The 18572-nt window shown below is 39.7% G+C and overlaps 1 protein-coding gene across 5 annotated transcripts in view; it reads right to left on the bottom strand.

The window, feature by feature from the left end:
• The window catches only part of SPATA7 (spermatogenesis associated 7), a 78766-nt gene that overhangs the window by 5776 nt on the left and 54418 nt on the right, over window positions 1–18572 (bottom strand). For 4 of the 5 annotated variants that reach the window (XM_020811426.3, XM_072986528.2, XM_072986529.2 and 1 more), the window contains 4 exons: window positions 12636–13114; window positions 10329–10395; window positions 9183–9256; window positions 6853–6906 (listed from right to left, as the gene is read on the bottom strand). In XM_020811426.3, coding sequence (XP_020667085.3) covers window positions 6853–6906; window positions 9183–9256; window positions 10329–10395; window positions 12636–13114 — 674 coding nt within the window. The remainder of the gene's footprint in view (window positions 1–6852; window positions 6907–9182; window positions 9257–10328; window positions 10396–12635; window positions 13115–18572) is intronic. The other variant, XM_072986527.2, reaches the window with a different exon arrangement.

Raw genomic sequence — 18572 nt, 5'->3', positions numbered from 1 at the left:
TCAGGTACCGGTAGAGAAGAAGAAGAAGATGGCTACCTTCTTCACCCCAGACGTTTTTATTAAGCACGCAAAACAAGCAAAATTAGCATAAGAATTTGGCCATAGAGGCGTCGTGTGGTTATCAGTCTTAAGGCATTCCACGCCTGCGCAAAACGAGAATCACATAACAATGGGATGATTATAAGGAGAATCACAGGAGAATGCATGATTATACTAAAATAATGATTATGTTAAACATCACTGGTGTATCCCTAAACAACCACAAAATGGAGTTCTAAACTACAAAATCCCCACAGGTGTTCTTTTGGTGATGTGCAGTGTTGTTTTTGCGCCAAACATATCTTTTGGAATTAGGGCTGAAAAGTTCAACCTTGGTTTCATCAGACCATGGCACTTTTCCCCACATACTTTTGGGATATTTCAGATGTGTTGTTGCAAAATTTAGCCAGACTTGGATGTTTTTCTTCATAAGAAAAGGTTTCCGTCTTGCCACTCTACCCCATATCCCAGACATATGAAGAATATGGGAGACTGTTGTCACATGTACCACACAGCTAGTACTTGCCAAATACAGTGGTGACTCGACTTACGAACACCCCTACATGCAAACATTTCGACTTGCGAACAAAAAAATCACAGGAAAGTGGGAAATGGACTTTGGACTGCCTGGTACTACCTGGTACTGTAATTTTAAAATGTAAAAATTGGTTTAAAAGGTACTTGGTTTCGTTTAAAGCTGCTTGGTTTTAAAGGTCTTTTGTTTAAAAAGTGTTTGTTCCTTCCCTCCTTTCCTTAGGTTAAAAAAAATCTCCCCTAGTGGTAGAGGACGGATTAACTAGTTTTGCATTCATTCCTATGGGAACAAATGCTTCAACTTACGAACGGCACCTCGACATACAAACAAAAAACAGCCGGAATGGATTAATCGGTTTTCAGTGCATTCCTATAGGAAATGCTAATTTAACTTATGAACTTGAACATCTTCTGGGACGGATTAAGTTCGTAAGTCGAGGCACCACTGTACTCCTGCAGCTCCTTTAATGTTGCTGTAGGCCTCTTGGAAGCCTCCCTGACCAATTTTCTTCTAGTTTTTTCATCAATTTTGCAGGGAAGTCCAGTTCTTGGTAATGTCACTGTTGTGCCATCTTTTCTCCACTTGATGATGACTGTCTTCACTGTGTTCCATGGTATATCTAATGCCTTGGAAATTTTTTTGTACCCTTCTCCTGACTGATACCTTTTAACAATAATATCCCTCTGATGCTTTGGAAGCTCTCTTGTGGACCATGGCTTTTGCTGTAGGATGTGACTAAGAAAATCTCAGGAAAGACCTACTAGCACAGCTGATCTTTATTTGGGATTCCTCAGAGGCACTTTAAATGATGGCAGGGGTGTACTGACTTCTACTTAACATGAGTTTGAATGTGATTGTTTACTGCTGAACACAGCTACATCACCAATTATAAGAGGGTCACACAGATGCAACCATATTTCAGTTTATTTTTTACTTCCCTCCACCTAAAAGATCTGTTTGTTGTTCAACTGAGTTGTACAGTTCATAGGAAAGGTGGGAAAAGGTTTGAAATAATTTATCTTTGTTTCATCTTTTTACATCACAGATCCTTGACATTTTAACAGGGGTGTGTAAGCTTTTTATATCCACTGTATATCAAAAGAGACATGTGGGATTAAACTGCAAGTTGGTTTGTTATATGTGATATAGTTGAATAATCTCTGTGATAGATACACATGACTGGAACAGCTACTGTATTGGGAAACAAATGGGTAACTTTGTTGTTGGATGATACCTGTGCGTGTGTCACCCTATAATCAGGCAAGTCATTTTCAGCCTTCCATCCCAACAAAGCCCATGTCTGCAGTTAACAGTGAAACATTTTTCTTAAACAGATGAGATTTACTTCTATGATCAGTCTTGCATTGACCATAATGCTCTGGACCAGGAACAAATACATGTTCCTTGTCTCCTCCTCACATTTTCTCCTGTTCAGATGGGTTGCTACCTGCAAGAATGCCACTGCATCTGCAGATGCACAGAAGTGTTTTTTCTGACTAAGGAGGAGATAGCAATAGTCACTGCCTGGTTACTTTTTGGCCAAAAAATGAAAACAAGAGAACAAGTAAGAAAGCTTTGCAGAGTTTGCGCCCCTCCTTTTCCCCATTATGTCATAAATTAGCCATTCTCACCAGGGGCCATATGTCCCCTGGGGAGCCCTGGTACATTTGAAGGGGGACACAGACTGGAAATAATTATTCACAGACCACCTGATAAGGTTCATTATGAGACTTATAAAATCCAGATTCATCCTACATTTCTTCCATATTGTGCTTATGGCCACGGCCCAAAAAGTTTGAGAGTGGTTGCCATAAATAATTAACACATAACTGCAAATAAGTGGTCTAGTCACTTTGGGAGACTTATTGCAAGGCTGGACATACCTTTCCTAAAATGGAAGAGTTGCAGATCATGCACTTGCCACATTCCCGCTAAGTTTAACCAACCCTCTAAGTTATTATTCTCCTTTATCTCCTGGTTAAAACTCCTTTAATTGGGCTCTCTCATACCTTTGCAGCTTTCTTCTACCCATTTATTTCTCTGACTTTCCAGCAATTTTTTTCTCCCCCATGTTCTCTAGTTACTGTAGGGGGTGTGTTCTGACTATCTTGCGAGCTTATATATATGAAACCCCTTTTAACATGTCTCATCCTATTCCAAACTTCTTTTGCAACTCCAGACATCTCTCTGCACTCAAAAGGGATATCCATTGGTTTGTGGATATTTCTATCTATAAAGAATCTTTTAGGGGATTCTGAAATTACTGGTTCTTTTTTAACTGCCTTACAAGATTGTAGCAAAGTAAAATCATTTTCTTGTTCTGGTTTAAAACTCATTTTCTGAGACTTTATTCTATCTATGCCTCCTACAAGTTCAGGTGATTGGCTGACACTTATAACTTTTTCAGGAACCTCACTATTATCATAAAGATTTTCTATCTTTTCTGTCTGTGAGTGTGTGTTAATCATAACAGTCTTTATATAAATTATCAAATCTAAACCAATTAAACAAGGCCTATGGATCTCATGTGAAGCAGCTACTTTAAATTTACCAGTCCACCCTTGATAATTTATATGTACTTTAGCTACTGGTAGCTTAATTAATTCTGTTCCAATTCCTTTTACTGTAATTTTGTCCTTTGGAATAATATCTTCCTTTGGAATAATATCTGCATGGCATATACTGTAGTTATCTGAGAACAAGAGTTTCTCAAAGCTACATACTTGATGTTGTTAATATAAATATTTTCTTCAGCTGATTCCATCAATTCTCTGTAAGTTTTAATGTAATAACAGGGGACAATTTCTGCTAGAGGAGGCAATTGTTCCTGTGTTACAGTTTTGTCAGTTAAGTCACCACCATCTTGGCTTACTTTAGAATTTTCATCCTGCCTTTGTATACAGCACATCTTTTTAGGTACAACTTCCCCTATTTTCTGTTGTCCCATTTCTTTGTTTTTAATGAATTCACAATTTGAAATATAATGATCTGCTTTCCCAACACCAAAATAAGTTTTTTAATTCTTTGTTCATTATATGGGGTTCTGTCTCCATTTCCTTCAAAGCTTTTACCCTTCTGTTGGTACTGCTCTGGGGGTCTCTCTCTAAAATGGCTTCCAACTGTCAGTTGATCTTTGAGGCACTCTCTGGATTCTGTCTTTCTCTCATCCCAAACCTTCAGTCCAATTTTTTTTCTCAGAATAATTTGAGTTTCTTATTTCTTTTATATTTTCAGCTGGTTTTGATATATTTCCCTCAGGATTGGATTTATTATTATTATAGTTCTGGATTTGTAATTCTAATTGTTTCATTTTTAATCTGTGTTGCCTCTCTTTTTCCTTCATTTCCAGTTCCAGCTGTCTCTTTTCTTGTTCAGCCCTTTCTCTTATTCTTTCTTGTTCCATGGCCATCTCTCTTTCTAATTGTTTTAACCAGAATTCATATTTTTTCTCTATTTTCTTTTTTAGAAACTCTAGGGAGTTTTCTCTCCATGAGGCACCCTCCTGTTCCCTTGGGTCCTCATATTCCTGGCCCTCTTCGTCTGAAATTTCCCCTTCCTGAGGTAAAATCTGACTCTCAGCAAGTTCCATGGAAGGCATACCTAACAGTTTCTATTTTTATTAAATTGGTAAGCTGTTTTCTCACCAATTCCAATATACAAACCTCAATTTAAAATGACCTCTTTTTTCCTGTGTTAGAGATTTAAACTATGTAGCTTTCTTTTGGCAGCTTAAGATCGCTATGTTGTATCTTTGAGCTTCAGCCTCATTGTTCCTTGTATCTCTTGGTCTACAGACACCCAGATTTTCCAAGCAATATTTTTCTTTTGTAAACCTGAGTAATTTTCACCTCAGCTGTTCCTTTTAGACCTTGGCTTCCACTTCTAGGTCCCCTCAGTGCTCCTTTTCTCAGAGCTTTGGGAATCTAAAGCTAGCCCTCTTGGTCCTCACACTCTCAGCTTGAGGTAAACTTTTAACCACAGTATAGAAATCTCCTCAGAGTCCTTTTCCTGCTTTTGTCTTTCCACACTTTCAGGAGTCCCTATCAAGCTATTCACCTTAAGCTTTAGGGTCCCCTATTCCTTCACTTGGGCTATTGATAACCAGGTCTCTTAGACTCAGAGAATTTCTTTTTCATTCGTGGCCAACCGAATAAATTTCACTTTATTGTGGCTCACTGGCTTTCATTCGAATCCCAACTGCTGCTCACCACTTTATGTCATGCACCCATTCCCCCGTTTGTTTCTCCACACAACCCAGGTTCACTTTCGGGTGTGACATTTATTTTTCAATCCTTTTCTGCTGCCACCAGAGGAGATATTCCTCACTATATCAAATAGAATTCTTCAATCAGTGTTATTCAATTAAACAATGTTTATTAAAGTGTTCGCAAGTAAATCATGTAAAGTAAATCATGGATGGTCTTATTTTATTCATGGAATCAACTGTGCTTTTATAACATTTATATTTGCTTAGATAGAATCATGTTACTTCAAGTATTTATTCATTTCTTTTCTTATTCCCTATCTCTCTATTACTCTTCTCTAACACAAGGCTGGTCCTAACTGCCTAAACTGCTTTTCTCTAACACCAGTCCCTAACTCATCATCCTCTCTAACTGAAACTCCAACACAGACCCCAACTGAAATCCTCTCCAACCAATTCAGACTCCAACTGCTCTTCAACTGTCATCCACTCTCTCATACATCCCCAGTCCCACCCCTTCTGCACAGCCATTGGCTCCTGAATCAGGGTTTCATTTTGATGGACAGGAGTGGTTCCTGACCTGTCCGTCACAGGAACCAAACTCCCAATCTCTGGCTCCACAACCAGATACTTAAACCATTGAGCTATCCAGCAATTCTACACTGTGTTGCCATTTAGACTATGCAATATGCATGCAGATTTACTCAGTCCTTTCCACTGCAGCACCCCAGAAGGGAATGGTAAACCACTTCTGAGAACTCATTACCAACAAAACCCTTTAAATTGTTGCCATGTCAGAATTGACTTTGCGCCATGCAGTTATTATTCATATTGATAAGAATGTGTAGCATCCTTCTGTGGAATACAGAATGATATCCAGAATATCTGGAATGGTATAATAAATGTTTAAATGATATTTTCTTATTATTTTACTGTTACCAGGCTAGACATTGTTTCATTGCTTTACCCTCTTAATTTAAAATGTATTTAATTAAACATGACAAAATATTTCAAAAGACTCAAAAATAATTTAATTGCTCAGATGTCTAAATAGTAACAAGCAGATGCAAATATATGCAGTACATACACAAACATTTAAGCAGAGTAATCAGCCACCAGCATGCAAATCTGTGAAAGTGTTGCTAAATTTCTTTCAATAAAAGGAAAGAATTGGTTTGAGAGATGGATGCTGAGCATCACAACACCTTCGCACCCAGCATTAATCACTTAGAGTTGAAACCATCCAGCTACTTGACATTCTGTGCAGATATTCCATTAGTGATTTTAATACAGGAAGAATGAGTTGTGTTCCTACATAATATTTTAAGAATATCAGAATGTTTCCCACAGCACAGGTGACTTTGGTTGGGAGTACATTTCCCATCAACTGAACCAGTCTGAAGGGGATAAAAAGAAAGCAAATAATCACCGTATTCAGAGGATGAGGCTATCAGTGTCTAACATTTATGATAACTACATATTACCTGCAGTATCAGAGCCAGTGTACCTCTCAATATCAGTTTTCTGGGAACATAGTGGAGAAGGCACTACTGCACTCATGTCAGGATAGTGAGCTTCCCATAGACATCTGGCTGGCCATTATGAGAGATGAAAGCTTGACCATACCAGCCTTTAGTCTGACCCACCACAGCTTTTACATTTTTTTATCACAACTCAGTGGCAAAGCTTATGTAATAATAGCCTTCTTGACACTACTTTCTTGGCTCATTTCAAAAGATCAGAGAGGGAACATGTGATCTCAAGATGGCATTTATCCATCTGTGGTAAACGAATGGGCATGCTTCATCCTCACCACCAGGCAGAAGATGCTCCCCTCCAATGCCCAATACTGCTATGCTATTCCTTTTATATTATATTATATTATTTTATATTATTTTATATTATTTTATATTATATTATATTATATTATATTATATTATATTATATTATATTATATTATATTATATTATATTATATTATATTATATTATATGCTGACAAAGACGGACACTCTCCCTCTCCCTCTTCTGTAGTTTCTGAATGTTTGTTAACATTGCAGTAAAAATGCTACTCACTCAGCCTGGAATCTTCTCACAGCTGGGGACTGTACAGAAGATGGAGAAGTCATCCTAAACCATTATAGGTGTAAAGGGTTGTAGGAGAGAGAAATAGCAGAATCAGATGCTGCCTGCTGTTCTATACTTCAAACTCACAGCAGTTACATACAAGGCTATAGTCCTGTCTGTCTCCATGTAAAGAGTAGGGAAGGTGCACAGGCCCCCTTTTTTGGATGTTGAGCTGAATGCATAGACATAAAGAGACAGTAGGGTGCGGAACATTTAAGGTCAAGGCCAAAAGGCATTGACCTATGCACACATGGACTCCAGACACAGAGACCAATATGAGTAACATTGTATCATCTAACTCTTATCAATCCCCCAAATAATGTTGGGAATTGTAATTTGCCAAGGGTAATGAGACTTTAGTGCTAAAGATCTCTAGCCTGCCTCCCCCCCGCCCCAAAGAACTATGTTCCCCATGAGTCTTTGTGAAGACAGAAAAATTCACTAGAATTCATGAAACTTTATGCAGAACACAATAAACATGATTGGCTAGATGAGTTCTTTAAAGGTCATAGAAATCTCATACACCAGGCCCACAATAAGCAGTGGTTAAGAGGTAGATAACTCTGGACAACTTCTTTAATAGATGGTCTTACAGATGGTTCAAACGTTGTCCTTCAGCTTACAAAAGTGCATTGACTTTTATAAGGCCCTAAATTTACTGTCTCTTTAGATTTCTAATAGGAAATGCTGCACAAGTAGGTCTTTGATTCACTGATTTTACAGCCTGCCTATCATACAGCTCTTATGTTGCAGAACAGAGCACCTACTAAATCTATTTTATGCTGCATTTTTGTCCTTTATGCAGACAGAGCAAGAACTGATGACAGAAACTCCTCCTGTGTGTATGTCTTGCCCTTGTGGCTGGTGGGAAGGGATAGGACTTAGACCTCAGTTATGTGAGGTAAATTGCTGTTGAAAAGCCAAATTAACTGCAACTTCCTCTAAATAGGTGACCTTGAGTTTTAAAATACCATGGCCATGTTGGTATTAGAATACAACTGCAAGGAGAGTGGTTCAATAAATGCAAGAAGATGCAGTATGGGGAATGCCTCATGGCACAAGTGGTTAAACTGCTGTACTGCAGCTAAAACTGTCCTCACAACCCAGGGTTCAATCCCAGGTAGCCGGCTCAAGGTTGACTCACCTTTTTATCCTTTCTTAGGGCAGTAAAATGAATACCGGCTTGCGGGGGGGGGCAATGTGTAACCTGCATAATTAACTTGCAAACCGCCCAGAGAGTGCTTGAAGCGCTATGGGGTGGTATATAAGCAGCACAATTTGCTTTGCTTTTGCCTAATCTGGCAAGTCAGATATATCCTTGCCAGGGCCTCACACTGAACCTTGCTAGTGATATAACGGACAGATCTTGATGAAACAATCCACATGGGAGACGCTCTGGTCAAATCACAATAATGCTCTTCTAATGTCATTTAGTAGATATTATTAAAATCATACCTCCCCAATGCCCAATTTCTACTTCTCCCAAACCTCAAAGGCATTAATTCTGAAAACGCATACCAATCCATCTCCCTGTTTCTGTCTCTGAGCCAGGGCTTATTCATCCTCCTCCCTTTAACTAAAACATGTGGGTACCAGAATCTGCAAGTACGACAAGTACCACCACCACATCCACCACAACTACTGTCCTACCATGGATAGGACATCTACCCACAGGAAACTTTTGATTCAGTGGAGGCCTCCATTGCTTTACTCTTCCCTCTGCCTAGGTCTCCTTTTAAATGTAAATGATAGATTTGGGAGGCTCTCCAGAAGAAGAGTGAGATGAGGCCTGGAACAACAAGGTACAGAATGAGTGGCAAACTGGCAAAGACTGCCCTCTCTGCTCTTTTCCTGACAGGAACATTTTCAGCAGAACTCAGTTCAGGGAATGCTTCTGCCAGCAGAAAAGTAGCTGCATCCTTTCCATTAAGTATTTGGATGGTATACAACTTCCTTTCCATGTGCCTAGGAAACCAGAAATCACCAATAATACTGATTCAATACTAGATCCAAGCTTACTGCTAATAATTGATGTATTGATCATATTCTCAACTTAACTACAAAATAGGTTTCTTCCCATCTTTCAATTTTGCTTTTCATGCTAGCAATTTTGCTATTTTTTTTAAAAAAAGGAAAACAAATATTTCTGTTAAGATATCATGTATTGGCTTTAGACTTTTAAAAGACAGTCTTCTGGCTTTCACAGACTAGGAGGGTAAGAAGCCCAGCATCACAAGCAAGCAAGGAAGAAAATATGAATGCTTCAGAAATTCCTATACCTTGGTGAGAAGAACTGAGAAACAGCTTTCAGTTCATCAGGCTTATCTGCATGGGCAGAAATAGTGCCTTCAACCTGTAATACACAGAAAACACCTGTGTTACCAGTAAAAAGAGAAAGGGATATCAAAGTGGAAAACTATTGAGAGAGAAACAGGGCTCTGATAAGAAAATAGTATTTTTAAAGATATGTGTACCTGAGAAGGGGTTCTGTTGAAGCACTAACTCCTTGGAAAATTCACTAGCTAGTGAATTTTAAACAAGTGACTGCCATGGAGACATTAGAATTGTACTCTGATATAGGTGACAGAGAGAGCTATCTCTTATGCTGGCTCTGACTAACTGGCCAAGCTTGCTATTGTAGAAATCAAGGTATGCCATTTTCATTGCTCCCAAACCTGTTCCTGAGCACTGGAAGAACCTATGGAATTTGGGGGTGGGGGGAAGAGAAAGCTAGTCTTGACCACACCCTCTATTAACTCAGCTCCACTTCTGGCTGCAAGAACACCCACTGGCATGTAGCCTCAATAGAGCACAACATCACAACATGTAGTCATAAAGAGAAAGAAGGTGGTCTACCTCTGTGCTAATCTGATCACTGTTTACAATCCAATATGTTTACGACACTAGCTTGTTTACAATATTCAAACATAGAGGTGAGTATCCTGTTCACTGCTGGACATAGTTTAACATTCCATTGCAAAGCCCCCACATTTGTGTATAGTAGAAATCATAACCATTGTTTTCAGTCAAGGTTATATTTGCACAAGAAGACATGGAGTAGCTCCTTACACAAGCTCCAGCAAAAACCCACTGCTCATGCAATGGAGTACTTGTACATGTGTAAATGCTGGGCATAAATGAAAGGTTTAATATAATTAAAACAAGAATATTGATGTCCTTCAATCTGAGAACATAATAATAAAAAAGAAAAATGCATACAAATAAGGACTTCAGCTCTGCACTTACTGAATACCTTACTCTACTGAAATCAGACACTTACCCATAACACTTTTCAATAAACAATGCCTAACATCCCAGGCTGAAGTTGCAGATAACAAAGATAAATTTTGGTGATCCATCATCAGCACACTTCTACTATCAGTCTACAAACCAATATAAATACCACTAATCATCATTTGAATTACCTCTTTTACGACCTTCTGAAAGTCAGCCGTATGCTTTCTTTCAGATCCCACCAAGTCAACTTGAAAACTACAAAATATAAAAAGATATATATTAGACAGATCTTGCAAAATGAACAATTTGTTACATTTCCTGCACCTACACACCACAAAATGTTACCATACAACTTCCAGAAAAGCCTAATGGAAACGTTAATTCTTTCAGATGCTTTTCACAATTCAAGTTTGTGGATGGAAGGAAAAATACACTCATGGTGATCACTGCTGCATGAGAAATCCAAATGAGTGCTAATCTTTTTATATCTGAGGGTAGAGGGTAACTGTCACATAATAGTGAAAGGCAGGGGATATTCATAGCTGCTATGGCACAGATAGGGCAGGGGACCCCCGAGTTAGGACAAGTACTAATATGAACCCTATTTATGTGCTGTCAAGTTGATTTCGACTTATGGTATACCTAAGGTTTGCTAGATGTAACATACTCAGAAGTGATTACCTGTCTCTCCTTGTGGTGGAATTCTAGCATTGCGCTGCTTGTCCAAGGCTACACAGGCTGCTTTTTCTCCTGGGTAGCACAGCAGAGAATCAAATGCCAATCCTTGGCTCAGCAGCCAGGTACTCTGACTCATGGAGCTATCCAGCCAGTTAATATAAGCTTTACAGCTTTTAAAATACACTGGCAGTACCTGCCCATAATTATCTTGCACAATATTACATGCAATGAATTTACAGAGTACCCTCAACCTTCCAAATCACTCCAGCTTAATTGAGTTACTCTGTAACCTACTGACACTAATGATTTTGAGAGCATGACAGGAATCAACAATACTAGATTTGAAACAGATCTGTCTGTTGGGGCAGAGGATGTCCACCCTACATAAATAGTATCATTCACTGCCAATACTGCTGGCATCTGTCTTTTGTTCATTCAAACAGAAATGAAGAAAGAACTGAAATTCATGGCAGATCGATAGTAGCAATGTTTGGCAAATTAACTAGTGATTCATTTATTAATACAAATACTATCAATGCATATGGCATTTCACTGCACAAGGACTCCCCCCCCCCACATGCACACACATATATAGAATTCCTGCCTCAAGGAGCTAACTGTGCTTCTAATGTCAAATCTAAGAATAGGATGCAGGTCAAATTGTGGTCTGTGCTGCTTTTAGTTAAATGACACTAGGTGTTCATGTCAACCTAAGCAGTTCTTAAGATGCAAGTCTTGAGTCGTCTGAGATTCACAATAGAGGGTTGTATCTCTCAACTAACCAGCTGACGTGACAAGAAAACTGAAGCTGATGACCCCCCCCCACCTGCCAGACAGAGTTTGTTTGTCCTTTTATCTCTGAGGCAGTCTATGATTTTGCATTTTTTTTGTCAAATAAACTGATAAAATTGGTTCCAGCATTACCAAAAAGGCAAAGGAGAAGGAGGAGGAGGAGGAGAAAATGGTGATTATTATAGGTGTTATAAGAAAACAACAGATTGAATTCAGACATGTATTCACTGGAATTCTGCTGGATCCATAGAAATGGTTCAAAATGACTTTCTCTGATTTTCCCTGTCCTGTTCAGCATCCACCTCCCATGTTACTCCAAAGGGTTGAAGGACTTTTGAAAACAGTATGGGGCTGATCTTGGGGTAACAGAAACTGAAGAAAGACACTATCTTACAGTATATCACTTAACCACCAAGAAGCAAATACAAGGTATTTGCAGTGCTTCTGTTGCTTCTTTACAATCTTGTTTACATTGTGTGGGCAGTCATTGAGTTATCTGATATTTTCACACACTACAATGTATATTTATATGCAGTTTCTACATATTTATTTTACAAAGACATCTCTTTTATCATGGCAGTTCTCAGCCTATCAATCACATTGGCAACAATGTCCTATTCCTTATATAACACTCTTTATTATATACTTTCTCATGTTAATATCTCATTCTAATGTGCATGTTTCAATATTCAGCGCCTTGGATAATTGCTTCTCTATTACTCTGTTGTATATCAGAGGTAGACTAGCATTTATATGTTAGAGGAAACCTGATTCACAGTAACCTTTGTAGAAAGCATTCTGATGATCATTCTTGCATGGAAAAATAGGAAGAATTGGAAGCACTATCAACATTTACTGAACATGTGAACAGATGTGAACATATACTGGATATAACAATAAGTTGTTGGCACACAAGAACATTTAAGTCATCCTTCATATCATATAATTTTAGACCAGGTATAAACCAAGAGTCAGATGCAACTTTTATCAGAGAGAAGTTCATGGTGTGACTTAATTTTTTTTACCTGCTTATTTCAGTCTGTGTTTCTGCTTCCACCTGCTGTGTCGGAAGATCCTGTATTTTTCGTCTTGCTGGCATATAGTATCTGTATTGTGAAAGGAAGGATTTAGCATCTGATTTTAAAGTGCGTGGAGTGAATGGCTGCCGGCCACTGGTAAAATGTTCAGAATGCTTATCAAGCAGATCTCCACTGCTTGTTTTGGATTCAACATTCTGGGCTTTATGGGGATGTTTGCTTGTAAAGCTATCTGAAGAAGAGCTGCAGGAAATTTTGGAATGTAGTCTTTGTAGACTTGATGCACTGGTGTTCAAGCTTGAGACTGAGATGTTGGAAGATTTCGTAGCAGCTTTCTTGCTAGGTTTTTCAATACTCTGTGACATAGTGCTTTGTCTCTCTGGAGTTGATGAAGTAGCCAACATATATCTTTCCTCACTTGGTGCACATGTGGCCAACCCCACATTGCCTTCTGCTTGCCATGAATCCTGAGGGAAAGGGATGACCAAAAAGGACAAAGTTTTGGCATAAGACTATCGCTGCTTCAGTTAATTGAAATCCACATTACAGAAGTACTAAGCAAATAAGGCACATTTCAAAAAAGTTAATAAGAGGGTATGTATTGCTCTCAATCCTGTGTGACAGATGCAAATAGCATCTGGAATTCTGCTCTCTCTCCCTACTGCCCTCTCAAACACCAGAAATGTTACTCCAGACACTTTTCTAATCCTCTGAATAGATGTTATTCAACTGCTGTTTGAACTCATCTTTGTTTACAAACTTTGGAACCCAGCAGGATTTGTGGAACCATGGAAAGAAATGGAGCAAGGGAACTGGGAAAAGGATTTTAACTTAAACTATCAAGATCTATGCTAGATTTATTTATTTATTTATTTATTTTATTTATATCCCGCCTATCTGGTCGTGTGAGGACCACTCTAGGCGGCTAACAACATAAGAATAAACAATAAAAATACATATAACCATATTACTTAACAAAAAAAAAAAAAAAAAATTATTAAACAGGATAGGAGAGCTGTAGGGTAGAGAGAAATCGTCAGGAATTATCTGTTGGGAAGGCCTGCCTAAACATCCAAGTTTTTAATTGTTTTTTAAAAATACCCAGCGAGGGAGCCGCGCGAATCTCAGGGGGTAAGTCGTTCCAGAGACGAGGAGCCACCGCCGAGAAGGCCCGATTTCTAGTCTTTTCCTTCCGGGCCTCCTTCGGCGTTAGGCTCCTCAGTCTCACCTCCTGGCTCGCACGAGTGACACGGGTAGATCTTGGTGGGAGGAGGCGTTCCGCCAAGTATCGAGGTCCTAAACCGTTTAGGGCTTTATACACAAGCATCAACACTTTGAAGTTGATGCGGAAACGGATGGGCAGCCAATGCAAAGCAGCCAGAGTGGGGGAGATATGTTGGTATCTTCTCACTCCACTGAGTAATCTGGCCGCCGCATTCTGCACCACCTGTAGTTTCCGCAGCAGTCCCAAAGGTAGCCCCACGTAGAGCGCATTACAGTGGTCTAATCTTGAGATTACGAGCGCATGCACCAAGGTGGTGAGGGCCCCGACATCAAGGTAGGATCGCAGCTGGGCTATCCGCCTAAGGTGGAAAAAGGCGGTGCGGACCACGGACGCCACCTGGGATTCCATAGTGAGCGCCGGGTCTAGATGGATCCCCAAGCTGCGGACCCCGTCCCTGGCGGGCAGGGTCACCCCCCCAAAAGTGAGGGAGTTTCCCAAATCCCCTACTGTGGGGGCGCCCACCCTTAGTACCTCCGTCTTGTCCGGGTTCAGCCTCAGCCCATTCTCCTGCATCCATTCCAGTACGGTCTCCAGGCAGCGCTGAAGGGACAGAACGGCATCTCCTGCGGTAGGTGAAAAGGAGATGTAGAGCTGCGTGTCATCCGCATACTGATGGCACTGTGCTCCACACCCCCTGATGACCCCACCCAGCGGCCTCATATAGATATTAAACAGCATTGGGGAGATAATCGACCCCTGTGGAACCCCACAATTGAGGCTCCACGGGGCCGAGACACTCTCCCCAAGCTGTACTCTCTGGGGGCGGTCCTCCAAGAAGGAACGGAGCCAGGCCAAAGCCCGGCCTCCTATTCCTAACTCAGAGAGCCTCCCCAGGAGGATACCGTGGTCAATGGTATCAAAGGCCGCTGAGATATCGAGGAGGACCAGCAGAGACATTTTGCCCCTGTCGGCCTCCCTCAATAGGTCATCACACAGGGCGACCAATGCCGTTTCTGTACCGTGGCGCGGCCTGAAGCCCGACTGGAATGGATCCAGGGCATCTGTTTCATCCAGGAGCGCCTGAAGCTGATCGGCCACCACCCTCTCGACTACCTTGCTTAAGAAGGAAACATTGGCGACGGGCCTGTAGTTGCCAATTTCATCCGCCGCCAAGCTAGGTTTCTTTCTAATGGGCCTAATGAGTGTGTCCTTGAGGGCAGAAGGAAATCTGCCCTCAAGGAAAGACCCATTAATTATTACAGTAGCCCATTCCGTTGTTGAAGGCCTGGCTGCCTTGATTAGCCAGGCCGGGCAAGGGTCCAAGGAGGAGGTGGTGGCACGACAGCGGTCAAGTGCCCTGGCCACAGTGTCGGGTGTGACAGGCTGAAAGGAGTCAAAGGTCACCGGGCAAGACGGAGCGCTGGACATCTCTGCTCGACTCACTGTATTCAAAAAAGGAGAGAGTAGCTGACACCATTGTTTTGATTGCATGCTAGAGCAACTACACCACTTTTGTTATCTAGCACAGATCTTGGTAGTTCTAGATAAAATCCTTTTATCTAACCAGTTGCTTATGAAAGACTCACAAAATATGGTTACACCACTTTCTTTGTTCTGCTTTTAGATGCTGTGGGCTTGGCAAGGCTGTCAAAAGCCTGGATTCTATATGAGCAAACAACTTTGGTTCACCTAACAGGATGCTTTAGAGCAGCAATTATATATAAGGAGAACTATGGACAGCATACTTCTATTTAGTAGGAATTTAATGAGGATGCCCTGAAGAGATGGCACTTGCATCTGACAGCAGAATCCTCAATTGAAACATTAAAAAGGGATTATTTTTAAGATGCCAGTTGTGAAATAACTACCAAACCTTTCCTACTGATAGAATACTTTTTATGTCAATATTTCCTTTATTTTATTCACATAAGTAGTTCTGTATTGGTTCAAAGCATTATTTCAGGTGATAATTAAAAGGCAGTATGGTATTTTTACTATTTTACTTACAAATGCAACAAGTAGTGAAAAATTCAAGAGACAACAATAACTATTAAACTAAGAACTTCATAGCATTACAGCAAAACTACCACCACTACTACCTCCCAACAAATTGAGAATAAAAACCATTATAAGCTTGGGGAAATCAAACATGTTTCATTATTTATTTATTTATTTATTTGATTTATATGCCGCCCACACTAACCAAAGGTCTCTTAAGTAGTGAAAATATGATAAATTAGGCACCAAGAAAACACAGATTACTGTTTTATCTCTAAGATGGAGGCATGCAGAAAAGGGCCTCATTTTATGTATGGGTGCATTTATATTGCACACTTACAGTAACTAACTGAATTTCTGGTGATGATGGAAATTTGCTATGAAAAAGTCAGTCCTCATGGGGAATGCAACATTTCAAGGTACTCTCTGACCTTCAGTGGATCTCTCTTGTCTTTTTGAAAGTAACCTTTACAGATAATAAGTGAAGGTGGGGAAGTGATATCTGAAATTCAAAGCTTCCAGAAATTATTCATTTGGACTGCCTCTTCAAGAATCTCCTAGTCACTGGTCACACTGGCTAGAGATATTCTGAAACTTGTGGCCCCAATAAGTATTCAAAGCTATGTTGGAATCTAACCTCCTAAAATTGGCTACTATATATTATGTCATAGAGAACCTACATCTCATCACTATGGTATTGGCCCTATTCAATTTTTTATTTCCATTTTATTCTAGTTCTAGTCTTCAGTTATTTTTTTCCTACTGAGATAAAACAAAAACCATTAAAATGCAGATACAGTACTTTTCAACTCTACTGAAATTTCCAGCTAGTTTTATCTAAAAAGACTACTATAGTCTATAGGTCTGAAAACTGGTTTATTTCTTATTCCTTCTTAAGGGCAGCTTGCCGGGCAAGAAGAATATAATCATGCTGTTCTCTGATCTGGCACAACCTAGGAATTGGACTCTGAATATTTTTTTAATAAATACAAAGAAACAAGTGAAGTAAGAATAGAAAGCAGAATGTGAAAATATATCACAAAATAAACATTAAAAGTACAATCTGAATGTATAATATATACAATGCAAAGGATAGCCTTGCTAATTTACAGGGAAGAGTCAGCTAAGAAAAGAATAGTATGTTCACTGACTGCTCGTCCGAAAATTTATCCATCCATTTTTATTGGATTTTCTCTTCACCTGACTCTAAAACCAGGCATAAGCCTGGCAGAAAGTAAACAGGTTTGAGTTGTGGGAAAGAATGCTTATATGCTGTGGAGAATCAGCAGGCCTGGGAAGACTGAAGTCAGTTAAAAAGAAAATGAGGCAGTCAGCACTCTTGAAGCCTTTGATTGACTTTGAAATGGAGGAAGTCATTTAGGATATACATAAAACTGTAAACTAGAATAAGGTAACACATGGTGTTCCTTGGGGATTTTTTCTGTGGCCTCAAATTTATACCAGTGTATGAAACCAGAGGAAAGATACATATGGAACAGCTAACCTTCAACAAAATGTGTATATATCTATCACACAAATTCTCGTGAGGCACTATTGAATAACCCTGACAGCACAAACCACAGCGCTTCTCAAGTTTGACTGTCTGCATAGCCATCCTACCCTAGTCTTAAAAAAAAATACTGCAATCTGCACAAATAGAGTATGTTTTATTGAACAGAAGAAGTTGACAAGACTTGATTAACCTCTTTAACTGCAGCATGCCAAGGGCACAGTGTTTTCCCCCCAATGCAGTCAAGAAACTTTTAGAATTCATGTTGTATAAGACGAGTCACGCCTGTCCGTCATATGGAGCTCTAGGGCAGGAGCCTATGGCAGGACAGGAGGGGCAGAGCAAGAAGGACAGTTGGAGATTAGAAAAGAAGTTTTTGAAGTGTTAAGACAGAGATTGGAAAGTTGGTGTGTGTTAGAGAATAGATAAGAGATTAAAGTAATAGAAAATAGATAGACAGTCATAAGATATTGTTACAGTGGCTAATGTGAATGAATACAAACAAGCAAACGTGTAATCCTATCCAAGTTTAATGATTGAACAATAAAAGAACATCTATGACTTTACTTCTGTGATTTACCAATCAAACCATAAATAAACCTGTTATATTTGGCAGCCTGGGTCTAAGAAACATATTTGGTACAGGGTGGATAAAGATCCACTGGTGGCAGCGTGCAAAGGGAGAAAATTGTACATTGTGTCCGAAGGTGGACCTGTGTTTGAGGGAGAACAAACAAGGGACACTGAGGGAATGCGGCAAGTCTAAAGATTGTCTTCATTCATTGTTATGTAGCACAAAGTGTTTTTTCTTCAAGTCTGACTAGAACGTCAAAGCACATCTTAGTAGCAGTAAACAGAGATGCAACCCCCCCCCCCCCCAATTTTCTGAGCCAACCTGGACAGCACCATTTCTGTTGGGGGTTAAGTGCACCTTGCCATATATCTGAATTCAAACCATGGTTAATTTTAATTATGATTATTGAAAAATTGCCAGCTTCAGACCAAACAGAGGAATGTGCACGAGTTCTAAGCTCACTGGTGCGCATGCTCAGCCAAAAGTAACACTCTCTGATACCTATAATCAGAAACATTAATGAAAGTTAGAACTCTGAAATGGGCTACTACAATTTAATCAAAAATTGTAGCTAACAAGAATTCTTTTAAATGAATTATTTTTATACAGCTCAATTAG

This window comes from Pogona vitticeps, chromosome 1 (genome assembly GCF_051106095.1).
Source record: "Pogona vitticeps strain Pit_001003342236 chromosome 1, PviZW2.1, whole genome shotgun sequence".
Lineage (NCBI taxonomy): Eukaryota > Metazoa > Chordata > Lepidosauria > Squamata > Agamidae > Pogona > Pogona vitticeps.
The sequence above is the reverse complement of the archived record's forward strand: the minus strand, read 5'-3'. Positions and strand labels throughout refer to the sequence as shown.